The 13819-nt window shown below is 44.0% G+C and overlaps 1 protein-coding gene across 4 annotated transcripts in view; it reads right to left on the reverse strand.

The window, feature by feature from the left end:
- Window positions 1-13819, reverse strand: part of srpx (sushi-repeat containing protein X-linked) — an 89956-nt gene that overhangs the window by 17516 nt on the left and 58621 nt on the right. For all 4 annotated transcript variants that reach the window (XM_041211150.1, XM_041211149.1, XM_041211146.1 and 1 more), the window contains 2 exons: window positions 5238-5359; window positions 2030-2209 (listed from right to left, as the gene is read on the reverse strand). In XM_041211150.1, the coding sequence (XP_041067084.1) occupies window positions 2030-2209; window positions 5238-5359 (302 nt within the window). The remainder of the gene's footprint in view (window positions 1-2029; window positions 2210-5237; window positions 5360-13819) is intronic.

Consider the following 13819-nt stretch of genomic DNA (forward strand, 5'->3'; position numbering starts at 1 on the left):
TTTCACCTAAGCTTTTAAGCCTATTCCCTTCCTCTCTTTGAAGTAAACATTGAGCTAGATTTTATAGGACACTATATTCCCCAATCCAATCCCCAACTAAAAAATCAGTTGAGAGCCCACCCACAAAAAAGCCGGCTGCACCATAGGCGTTTTATGCTTGAAGGGATGTTAATTGGCTTGGGGCGAGATTTCTACCCTCACCTGGAAAGGAAGCCCCACCTTAAACAGCTGCCAGCCAATCCGATTGACCGGCAGTTCTGTAGTCCCAGCAGCGCCAGGTTCAAGCTGTGGCCATTGCTGGACTACATCCATAACCTGAAGTAGAGGAGCTTAAGGAAGCCAACTGAAGGCAAGCTCGGGGTATCGGCGGGAGCTGACTGGCAGGTCCCAGTCAGTGGAGTAAGGGAGGCGGGGCACTGGGTTTGAGGGGCGGAGGCGGGGGGGGGAGGCGGGGGGCAGGGATAAAGGGCAGGGTATGACCTTGTTGGGGGGATGCCAAAGGAGGTCCACCCCGCTTCTTGCTTGACACCAGCTCACCCAGTAAAAGCTGCTGGGCTACCTGCTTGGTCTCCACCTTCAGCTGGTAAAATACCAGCAGGCGCAGGATGAGGCACTTAAGTGGCCATTAATTGGTCACTTAAGGGCCTCAATAGGCTCAAGGGCAAGCGGGCACCTGATGCCTCCACCTCCCCCGTAAAAATGGGAGAAAGGTCAGGGGGCGGGCAGGAATGCAGTAGGCAGGCCATGTGATCCATTTTATGAGCCCCATCCTGCCTTCAAACACGCCTGCAGAGGGCTGTAAAATCCAGCCCATTAGCACTATAATAGTTTATGTAAGCTCACCTGAATAAAGCAACTGAATATGTGGAGCATTACTAAAGCTCAGAAGTCCTGTTGCAACATAAGGAGAGACATCTCTAAGGAAATACAAATGCAAGGTCTTTCGTTTTATCCTGGTGCATGTGAAATTCTACAGTCTGCACACACTCAGTCTGCACACATCCAGGAAAAGAGAGGCACAGAATCGTAACTGCAGGGAAATTATCAACTGCATGCCCAGGCTTCTAACCTTCCAAATCCTAATAAAAATAACCCAAAGATTGATTTAAAAAAATTAAATTTAATCATTAATTTTAATCATATGCTGCCCTGGCCTATACCACCAAAAAATAGATGAGCAAGTTATTTCATTTGCAAGGCCTGCTTGTTCATAAACTGGCTCTCATGCTACTGAAATAGACTGAGGACACTTCAAAAATAATTCCTTGGCTGTGGACTGCTTTGTGAAAGCCCATGGCAACACAAGTCATTAATTCAAAGCAAGTTGTTCTTCTGTTTTGTGAAAGATGTATGCTTACATGCCATTACCTGCAAAGCCATAGTTTGAACATTTAAAGTTTCTAGTTTTTGAGAAAAATTACAGCTGGAAGAATATGAGAATTATTTTTGAGTCTGCATAGATAGAACTGTGACTTGACTACTTATTTTAATCAATTAAAATTGTGATGTCATCACAGTGTGGTACCAGAACATTGTGGACAGATTTTAATATATTGCTAATGGATCAGCTCTGGTATTGCTCACATAATTAAGAGGTTGTGTTATTTTATAAGTGCAGAAGCATTATGCTATGCACTGCGTTCAATGTTTTATTTGGCTTGTAATACACAGTACATATTCCTTTAAAACTACAACATAATTGAAACAAATGTTTGGATCATCTGTCAATCAAATGGAGATACTTCTCTTTTTGTTAAAGGAAAATATTATTTAGTAAATACAAGCTCAAAGATCAGTCTCATTTTAATGGTTGTTTGGTGAAGGAGCGCTGAAGGTTGGAACGTGGTCAAGTTTAATGAAAAGTTTGTAAGCATATAGCATCTTAAGATTGCTTAGCAGTGTAATGTATTGTCCTTATTATTGCTCTAGACAGGTAAAAGTATACACACACACACACCCCACCCGCATTACAATGTCGATTCCTACAAGAACTTTAATAATGTAAAATGCATTTCTCAAACACACTTACGTGCACAGACTGGTACAGCCACTGACCAGATACTGTTGTACTGACAAACGCTTGCTTTGCTTCCTCGCAATTCATAGCCACCCATGCAAGAAAATTCACAGGTTGCCCCATAATTATCCCCATCACTGGAGCATCTCATGGAGCCATTATCTGGTGGAGTGAGCTTCCCACAGCGTCTAACTGATAACAAAGATAATTCAAAGTACAGTTTTCATAGAAATACATTACATTTAGCTGCTTTTAGAATACAAAATAACTATATGAACAACTTATTTGCAGCATTTCAACTTCTGTAAATAAAACTGTGTTGCATTAACGATGTAAGTATACTTTGCCATGATTTATTTCATAGACTTCTGCTTCTCAGTTTTGAAGTCAAATTAGGATGTGAATATTTGAACTGTGATCAAACCTGCTATTCATATTCACAGGTGGTTGACACTGATCAGTACCATTGGGAAGCTTTATAAAAAGAGGTATTTTTAAAATAATGAAGGATTACAACAATGTAGGTGAACTATGCATCTTTTCACTTCCCCCTTGGCTATCTGAATGTTTTGGGCTCAATGTGAGTCAGGTGCCCAACTCCTTTTTCTACCGTGCTTTCCACCTTTAAGACATTCCTTAAAACCTACTTCTTTGACCAAACTTTTGGTCATCTGGCCTAATATCGTCCTATAGTTTGGTGTCACACTCGGGGCAGAATCATCCCAGAGTTGCACTAAGTGAAGTAGTGAGCAGGAGAAATGTCATTTTACCCACTGGCTGCAATGGCAACTTCTGACGCCATATCATCCCAATCCCACCGCATTCCCGGGAAACATGCCGTTTCGATGGTGGGCAGGTTCTCATTCGCCTGCCACGCCATCACCTCACTGCCTCATCATGCCGTGCACCATATTTAAAATGCAGCTGCATGCGCATCTCTCATTGCCTCCAGGCCACGATTGCTGCAAAGAACTCATGGCCCTGAAAGGCAAGAAGACTGGAGCTCCCCCCGGTTTAATGACGTGTCTCTCAAGTGCCTTTTGGATGGAGTGGAGAGCCACTGTGATGTCCTCTACCCCAGCTCTAGCCGCAGGATGGGCAGCAGCATCACTAATCCAACATGGGACCAGTGGCAGCGGTGGTCAGTTCCAATGCCCTCTAAAATAGGACGGCCACCCAGTGCCACAAGAGGATGAATGGTCTCATCCGTTTCACTAAGGTAAGTCACTCTTCTCATCACTCTCAACTCGCACACTCACAAACCCATCACACATCCACAGGGATCTCACACCTCAAGGGACAACACTACTAACTCTCACACACACCCTCACATCTCCATCAGGCTCATACCCTCTCGGGTTTGCGTCCTCATCCCGTCCATGGCTCCACTCACCACACAAACATTCCATGCAGAGCCATGGGTTTGCTCACACTCTCTGTCTGTTTTCATGCAGGAGAAGCCAGCTCACAACAGCAAGGAGAGGTCACAGACTGGGGATGGAGTGACCCACATTGGGCTACTTACTCACTTTGAGGAGCGTGCCATCGCGCTGGCTGGTGAGGACATGGACCATGCCTGTGGTGATAGTGGGGTCAGCAGCAAACACCCTTGTGAGTATCCTGCACCACATCATCCCTCTCTCAACACAAATGTGAGCACTCCCTCTCCTGCTTTTGACTCTGCTACCATGAATAGTATATTATCTGTACTTTGGTTCACATGGAGCTCTGTCAAGTGAGCAATACCCTCAGCCAGCCAGTCCCTCAGCTCCATCCAGGTCCTCACCTCCTTTGAAGAGCTGGAAATAAGCAGCCTGAAAGGCCCATCACAGCGCTTACCCATACCCTCCACCAGCGCAGAGACCCACACCTCAGTGGAACCTTGATCTAGAGCAGGCTCTGGTTCACAATCTGGTGGTCACTGCACAGACACATGTCTGCAGCAGGAGGCAGGTTCAGCCGAGCTCCCTGGCACTCAGAGGACTGCTGGGGAAGAGGCATCTATGAGGTCTGAGTCAGAGGCAGTGGCATAGTGGTATTGTCACTGGACTGGTAATCCAGAGACACTCAGGGTAATGCTCTGGGGACCCAGGTTTGAACCCCACCACTGCAGATGGTGAAATTTAAATTCAATAAAAATCTGGAATTAAAAGTCTAATGATAATCATTAAACCATTGCCAATTGTTGTAAAAACCCATTTGGTTCACCAATATCCTTTAAGGGAGGAAATCTGCCATTCTTACCTGGTCTGAAGTTGTTCAATGAGAGAATAAGTTTGGCCAGATGGAGAAAGGTGGTCAGTGATGAAAACCGGTTGGACCTTCATTCAAGGAGGAAGCAAGGAGCTTCTACAGATTGGTAGGAACTGACTGCTGTGTCCAGATCATTTGAACAGTGAATTACCAATTGTTCTAAGTCTGTCACAGAAAAGCTAGGTGCTTCCAAATAGCAGTGAGTGAGAATTACTGTGCACTGCTCTTCTGTAACTCCTCTCAGACTGGTATTGGCAGAAACCCAGAGACCATTCATCTGCTGGCCTTTCCCACACTTAGGGGAATCACAGGTAAAGGAAAGTTAGAAAATGGCTGCAAAAAGTAATGCATATCTGATGTTGCACATCCATTTTTGAAGTTAATTTTTTCTTTACAAGTCTCAGCATTTCTCTTTGGTAACCAGAGTGAAAAACCTTCCAGATTGGGAAAAAAATTTCTTTGTAAATTACAACAAGATCTCACATTTATATAGCCATCTAATGTGGTTAAACATCCCAAGCGGCTTCACAAAAGCATTATCAGGCAAAATTTGACACCGAGACACATATTAGGACAAGTGACCAAAAGCTTGTTCAAAGAGGTAGGTTTTAAAGAGCATTTGGAAGGACAGAGAGGTAGAGAGGCAGAGAGGAGTAGGGAGGTAATTCCAGAACTTAGTGCCCATGACAGCTGAAGTCATAGCTGTCAATGGTGAGGCGAAGGAAATCTAAAGATGCACAAGAGGCCAGAACTGGAGGACCGCAAAGTTCTGTGCAAAGACATGTTATAAATGCCTAAATTGATGCCTTTCAGGAGGATAAAACAATTACCACCTTAAAAGTGGCAACAAAGGTTGCGAAAGAAAAAAATCTAGAAAATAAAAGTATTACGTTTGTACTATTTTTAGTTACAACACAGTAACCCTCAATTAGTAAAAATGCATATAGAATTATCAAAAAAGACTTACCCTGCACTTTAATTGTAAAGCTGCATGAAGCCTTGTTTCCAGCCCTGTCAAAAACAGTATACTGAATTTTATGTTGACCCTCAGGAAATTCTGAGCGAGGAGGGAGGCCTTTTAATATAACGCTAAAACATAAAAAAATGTGTTAATACTGAACTTCGTTTCATTTTACCACAACATTTTCAAATTCAACTTAATTCAAATAAAAAGATGCAGCAGTATAAGTTTGCTCAGATAATGTGTTCATCACCTCAAGGCTAGTAGTGAGCAAAGTACTGAAAACACCTTATTGCTGTTATCAATCTGGAATCTGCAGTACTGCACTATGTAAGCTGTAGAACTGGAATAACACTCAAACTGCTGTTTTGAGGAATACTTTGTGCATGTGGCCAACGCAGCTCCTCTTAGAACTTGTATAGACTCATGCAAAACCATTACTTTGGGATAAAAAGGTTATTCAAAATTTTTACCATATTATTTTCAATTATGTCTTTATTTTACATCTGCAGCTTTCCACCTCCACATTGTGGATGATGTGATGGCTAGTTTCTCAATGGTCACTGTATGTTGCACTGATCGATGTGGAGTTTATGGAATTGAATATATTGAAATAGAGAATGCTAATCAGATAACAAATTATTATATGAATTACTGCTCCTAAGTACTATGTGACTAATTGACTTTTTTCACTCTTTTTGTTTCTCCCTCCCTGCTCTGTCCACACTCCCCAACCCGCCACCCTACCATCCCACACTATACCTTGATCGAGAAAACAGGGAGAGAATTTTTTTTTCCCATCCTTGACCAATACAATCATAAATCTGTTCAATAGATGCTGGGGTGATTTATCTTCTGATTTTTCCTCTCTCTTTGCTGGGATGTTAATCAGCGCCTCACTTTAAGGAACCTTCTTGCAACATCAAAATGGCAGAAACTTTAGTTTCTTTTGTTAACCCACTGCTGCACACTGTTACAACTAAGAACGTAATTTCAGAATTTTTCATGACTGAAATGGAAATTAAGTACCAAAATAACCAAACTATAATAGAATTTATCAGGATAAAAAGTTAACAAAGCAACATTGTGAAATTTTGGTACTTAAGTTAATTACTTTTCACTTTGTATTAGTTATATTTTTTAATATTGTCCTGCATGATATTTTAGAAAGAGACATGAACAAATTAAACAAGTTTCAGCAGATGAAAATGAATCCTTGGGGAAAATGAATCCTTGAAGGTTACCAACTGAATAATGAATGCCCACAGCTTCCAATCTGATAATACCTGCCAATAGTGCACTGTAAATTATTCATTAATTTTCAAAGATGACTAATTTTATAGGCTGAATCATAATTCACTGAAGATTTTAGATCATCCTATCCTTATGCATGAGTGGAGCTAACAGCTGCAGGTAACTAGTTTCCTAGCAAAAGGTTTAATTAGAGACACTGTACAGTGTTAAATGATTACTGGCCATATGGTTCTTTCATGTTTATATTAAACCCTGCTCTTACTTAAAGAAACAGCACAGCCCAGGATGCTAGAATGTTTGCTACTCATCAAACTAATGAGATTTATAATAAATGTATTATTTTGCTTTAAAGCCTCTCTTCCTGACAGATAATCCTAGTCTAGCATTTTACCTTCTGAAAAGCACTCCCTGTGGTCATGTAAGGATTTTAAAACTTAATATGTGTGCTATAATTGTTATATTGGTATTGAAAGCTGGAAGTAAAGCAAAGATTTTTCCAAGTCATTGTTAATACCCTATTATGTGTTACAATTGTTTGCATCAAAGCATCCCTTGGTCACTAGTTTGTTTCCAGGCAAAGGACAAGACTTGTGTGTGCAGTTTTTGGCATACCATTATAGAAAGAACATTAAAGCCATAGAGAGAGTACAAAACAGACTCAGCAAGATGAAATTGGGACTCGGACTGGAGTTAGAAGGCAAATAAGAAATTTAAAATTCTGAAAATTTTTGATAGAGTGAAGGACTTTATTTTGGAGAAATAGTGAGAAGAAAATTATCATTAAAATTGTAACTCAGCAAGGAGACAGATTAGAGGAAAAGTTATTTGCAGTGAGTTGTTGGAGTATGAGATACATTGCTACAGGAAATTGTTGAGGCAGAAACTTGGACAAATATTTGAAGTAGAGGGTGATACTGGACTATGCGTAAAAGCAGATTCATGGGATTAGATTAGAATTGCTCTAACAAGGAGCTGGCACAGCGACAACGTATCAAGTGGCCTCATTCTGTGCTGCAAACATCTGTTTCTGTTGGCGAGATTCCAGCGCAGTTGGTGAACAGGCTTCTAATTTTTTTTACCCTTCATTCAAGGAACAGAGTTTACATTTAAAACTTATATTAATTAGAGGCCTTTTATCCACCTGCTGAGTGTGCTATTTAGTCCTTGTCCATCACCTCACATCAGTGAAGCTCAACGCAAACTGGAGGAACAGCACTTCATCTTTCGACTAGGCACTTTACAGTCTTCTGGACTTAATATTGAGTTCAACAATTTCAGATCATGAACGCTCTCCTCCATCCCCACCCCCTTTCCGATCCCCCCTTTTCCAATAATTTATAATTTTTTTACAAATATATTTTTCTTTTCCCTCCTATTTTTAAATTTATTTCCATCTATTGTTTCATCTCCACCTTTTAGCCCATTTCAATCCATTCCCCCCACCCCGCCCCCACTAGGGCTATCTGCCACTTGCTCATCCTGCTTTCTACCCTTAATGTCCCCATTAGCACATCCTTTAGATAATATCGCAACCGTCAACACCCCTTTGTCCTTTTGTCTATGACATCTTTGGGAGTCTCTTCTCGGCCTCCATCTATCACTGGCCCCCTTTCGAGCTCTACCTGTCCCACGCAGCTCCCTCTACCAGTTTATATTTCATCTCATTTCTATATGTCTTAGTTCTGATAAAGGGACATATGGACTTGAAAGGTCAACTGTATCCTTCTCCGCAGATGCTGTCAGACCTGCTGAGCTTTTCCAGGTACTTTTGTTTTTGTTCTAGATTTCCAGCATCCACAGTATTTTGCTTTTACCTCAGACTTTAAAGTTGCTGAGAAAAATGGGCATAGTGATATCAGTAGGAGACACAACCTCCAGTGAGGAGGAGGAGAAGAGTGACAGGAAGAAGGGCAGATCAGGAGCTAGTGGTGCATGAAGGGGCCAGAGCTGCGCCAGACCTTGAGGGAGATGAAGCCATCATACATCCTCAGTGGAGGCGCAGAAGGTCTTATGCAGCACTTCAAGTATACAGACAGAGACTGAGCTATCTGCAAGCGTCAGAGACTCAATGCAAGAGAAGATTCAGGCTATCATGAGCCACAGTCACATCACTCTGTGACATGCTTGCAGGGGAGATCTCCTCCAACTGCGTTGGGGGCACCCAATGCCTGTAGCTCTGAAGGTCACTGTCGCACTCAACATCTTCGCAACAGGCTCCTATCAGGCAGCATGTGGAGACCTCAGTGACATAACACAGCCTGTTGCACACCGCTGTGTCAAGATATTCACTGATGCAATGTTTAGAAGGGCAGGGAGTTACATCTCCTTCACACTGGACAAGCAGAGACAACTGGATAGAGCCAGAGGGTTTGTGATGATTGCAGGAGTCCCCAAGTTGCAGGAAGCCATTGATTTTACCCATGTTGCCTTAAAGGCTCCTGCTGGACAGCCCAGCACCTTCATCAATAGGAAGGACCTCCACTCATTGAACATCTAGCTGGTTTGTGATTATCATCGATGTATCATGTAGGAATGTGCCAGCTGCCAGGTGTTCTTCGAAACTCACAGGTGTCAGACCTATTCAGGGGCCCTGAAGCCCTGGATGGATGGCTTATAGGTGAGAATGGGTAACTATTGTTGAGCTGGGTAATGACGCCTGTGAGGGTGTCCAGAAGAAAAGCAGAGAGGAGCTACAGTGACAGCCACGGAAGCATCAGGGCCATCATCAAGCAGATCACCATCCTCTTGAAAATGAGGTTCAGTTGACTTGACAGGTTAGGAGGATCAGTACGCACCCTCACCTGTCTCTCATGGTCTTGGTGTACTGCGCCCTCCATGACCTCGTTATCCAGAGGGGATGCCTTGGAGGATAAGGGCACAGCAGATAGGGGGCATTCATCAGAGGATGAGGGCAAGGATGAGGTGAAGCATGGTGATGTTCAGGTTGAAGGCCCTGGCTGTGATCACATAGATACCTTAACAAGGCAGAGGGATCACCAGACTCAAAAGTCCCGGCCTCAGAGACGTGTGACACAATGTGTCCAAACCTATCTCCATATGCAACTCATGTCACTGCCATGTCAACCCAATTACTCTTTCCAAACATTAACACATGAGGTATCCTGCCCTGCATGGAAATTATAAAGCTTTCATCTATCTCCCAAGACAAGTCCACATCCACAGCATAGCATTAAAACATGAGCATGAGGGACTATGAGGTCTGGGTTTATTTACAAACTTACAATGAGTAGCTAAATTCTCAGGAATAAGCTGCTCATCCATGTGGCCCTCTTGGTGACTACTGAGGAGTTTTTTTTGATGCATTTATGTGTGCTTCGGTGCAGCACTTCTCCACTACCTCACGCTGCCGCACTGGAGAGAGGCTGCTGATCTGCTACCTCCCTTGCCCTGGATGACTTCAGTGGGCGTCCTCTGTGTGGCTGTGGCCTCGAGCAGCCTGCCACGTTAGAAGGCTCCTGCTAAGAGGCAAGAGGACCTTCTGTCACTGTGGCAATGCAAAAAGACTGTGTCAATGGTGGACGGACGGAGGAGATGCTGTCCCTGTCAGAAGTGCCCTGAGAGGTGCTTCTAGATGGTGGCAGCTACAGTTCGTCCTCCACCACTCGGACCGTTTGGTCCTCCCTACCTTCCAGTGAGGTCCCAGGAGCTGTGTCTATTCCCAGGCTCCCGTCCCCCTAGCTCTGGGCCCCTGAGCTCAGGGTGATGGTGTGCAGGTCAAAGTGCATACCCACAACTGTGTCTGCAATATGCTCAGTTTGCCTCTCCATGACAGTCACCAGTTTGTCCATGGAGGAAGCTTGGCACTCTTAAGAGTGGGTGATTGCAGGGAACATGGCCTGGACGCACACCTCCACAGTCTGGGACAAAGCACACAGCCCCTCTAGTATACCCGCCAAATCTTCACGGACCTCGCTCTGGACATCCAGCATCTGCCACTTTACGGCTGACTTCACTGGCTCATCATCCAACTCGGAATCAGTCTCTGGATTGCCCCAGACGCTCCTCTGACTGCCCGAGGCTTGCTCCACCACACTCTCTGGCACTGTACGTGCAAATGTGAAGTGTCTTCACCAGGCTATGCCTGCCTGCCCCCGTTCCAATGCGTAAATCCATGCCAAGGTGCCAGTGTCTGTGATGGTGCTTGGGACTGAGAGAGGATTTGATGCTGCATCCTCCGAGGGTTTGTCGTCCTCTCAGGAGAGTGGTGGCATGACATCCAGAGGAGTGTCCATGAAGCAACTTCATCTGTGACAGAGAGACATAAGTAAGGGGGTTAGTGGTCATCGCAGACCTTCCCACATTTAAGTCAAGTCACAAAGCTTAGCAACATTACTCATGCCCAACACAAGAGATGAGACTATGCAGATGCAAATCTCCATCCACCTCCCACTTGCCCTCTCCCCTTATCTATCGGTTTCTGCAGTCCACCAGTCCAGCCTCGCTCTCGGGCATTCCTGGCACATTTCTCCTGAAAAGATGTGTAAGATTGCACACACTGGCACTGTCAGCTTATTTAATGGCATGCCACTGATGCATTATTAGCAAAGTGCCTGGCAGCCTAAATGCTGTGCTCATCCCTCATCAGCACTGTCTGCCAACCCCCCACCCTCCAACCGGACCAAAACTTTAAGAGCACACTGACATCAATGTCAGGGCCACCCTGGAGCTCCAGCCAACCTCACATTTCTCCTGCAATCACGATGGTACCCCATAGCATACTGGCACAAGATTACACAAACTGAGGACTTAGTCACCCTGGCTGCCCTCATGAGGTCACTGAGCCACTTCTGGCTTTAAGACCAGGTTCTCCTCACCAGCCCAGCACTGTTGACCTCCTCAGATGCCTCCTCCCAGGTCGGGTTTCTCATTTTCCTACCAGATGGCGTGAACTGCTCATATCAGTTTGACACTGCACGGAGGAGGGCTCTCAGGGGATCGTCATTAAATCGAGGGCCTGGTTTGGCCTTTCTTCCCTGCTTCTCTCCTCGTTCCAAAGGCTCTGACATCTCTGGCGGGAAACATGCAACAACTAGGCAACTGCTCTATGCAAAGGTGTGGAAAACTGGTTTAGGTTCAAAAATTAAGCCTCCTCTGCTCAGTGGCAAAGGTTGGACACATCAGAACTCAAAAAAAAGCCTGCAAATCTCTGGAGTCCCAATGGGCCTCACAACCCTGATGAATGCCAGCATTTCCTGGGTCCCCTGACATTGCCCCTGACCAGGGGGCTCTTTAAATTATTGGCCGTGACCTCGTTCTGGATCACAGCCATGAACCTCGGAGGCTGGCCATCTCACCCTCCCCACTGATTGGGCGGGATGAAGGCCTCAAACCCACCCTGCGAAGTCAATTGCTCCAATTAGCGCTTCATTGGGCGCGTTTTAGTGGTGAGCCCAGAAGTCAGAAGGCCACCAAATTCCGGGTGTGGAACCCGCTCCCTGTGCCAGAGCTTATCATTCAGCCCAAGGATTCCAATCACGAATACACAAAAATGAATTAAGACTTCTCATATACACAGAAGTGGTACCATCAATGCACAAAAATTGCAACCATCCCCATGAAACCAGACTCCAATACTCAAAACAGCAATACTGCTCACTAATAAAAAAAATCAGACCTCTCCATTCCCACAAAGAGAAGACACTCCTGAAAGTAAAGGCAGACTGACCCCCATACATCCAAAACATGACCCCATACATAAAACTAACAGAATCACTCATAGGCAAAAAGGACACGTGTTGGGCACTCCACTCTACAAGTACTGGTGCTGCAGCATAATGACACTCTTAAGTGCAGATTTCCAGTTCTGAAAAATCATTCAAAGATATGGGAGGAGCATAAACGAATTGGCTTCTGTACTTATTTTTTTTTAATTCTTCCATGGCAAGGCCAACATTTGCTGCCCATCCCTAATTGCCTTTGAACTGAGAGACTTGCGAGGCCATTTCAAAAGGCAATAAAGAACCAACTGTTTTGCTGTGGGCCCAGACAAGATAAGGATAGCAGATTTCCTCCCCTAAAGGACATTGGTGAACTAGGTAGTTTTTTTTACAGCAATCGATGATAGTTTCATGGTCACCATTAATAAGACAAGATCAGATTAATTAATTGAATTCCGTCAGCTGGCATGATGGGATTTGAACCAATGTCTCCAGAGTATTAACATGGGCCTCTGGATTACAAGTCCAGTGACATTACCACTACTCCACTGTCTCTCTCAACTTAATGAAAATTTAATTAGCAAAAGATTTATATTAATTACCTTTCTTTGATCAGGAATCTTCTAAAGTGGTAAGCAAAGCAAGTTTCAGGGACTACTTCCCACAGAATTAGTTTACTGACCCAATGAGGGAACAAATTCATTGGCACAGCCGGAAGCATTCTCTGCCTTAATTATTCCGGATTAATGTTTGCTCTTTGAAATTTCCTGCTGCTTTCATCACAAAACAAAACGAAGCATACATACGACCAAGGAAGTAGGCACAAGCTGACACTTTAAGTTCTTAAAATGAAAGCAGGAGATGGTTAAGTGGCCTAAGTGATAGTAATATGATCGAATATTATGATATAATATAATATGATCAGAAATGGAAACGGGAGAAACCTGCAAAATTGGATCAGAAACCAACAGCCTCAAAGATAAAATGGAAGACAACACCAAGGGTTCAGACTCTTTTTAATCCTGGCTTCATTTCTGGTTCAAATTTTGTGATTACTTACCCAGGCCCCAACCCCACCCCCCCAGCCTCACCCACACCCTTCTGCCTCTTCACTGAATTCCATTTTTCCAGCCCCACTGTCACTTTTTCACCATGACCACTCCGTTTTTATACACTTTTATCCTTTACTAGTGGTCCCTTCACTTCTTCCTCAGTGGACTAACCATTTTCCATCAACCAATATCTTCCTCTGTCTACCTAAGCTTGTTCTCACCATGGAAACTCTTAATTTCCTTCATCTCCTCCAGGTAAAAAAAGTGTTGCCATGGGAACCTGCTCGGTTTCTGACTACGCATGGCTGCAGAATAGGTTGAACACTCTTTGTTCCAGTTCTACTTCAGCCTCCTCTCTAGCCTTTTTTCAGCGGCTTCCTGCTCTTTCCTGATCTAGGGATTTCATGAACTATTCCTCAAATTTTCACTTATTCCACTCTTTACGTAAACCATCTTTAGGTCTTCCTTTCACTCCCCGTTCCTTCATGGACCTCACTCTCTTCATCTCTGGGAATGATATTAATTGACATCTATTACAGGCCCAGTGACTCCCAAACCTACCTAGATTATATTCCTTCCCATCTTACTTCTTGTAGGCTGTCAT

Source organism: Carcharodon carcharias, chromosome 18, assembly GCF_017639515.1.
Source record: "Carcharodon carcharias isolate sCarCar2 chromosome 18, sCarCar2.pri, whole genome shotgun sequence".
Classification (NCBI taxonomy): Eukaryota; Metazoa; Chordata; class Chondrichthyes; order Lamniformes; family Lamnidae; genus Carcharodon; species Carcharodon carcharias.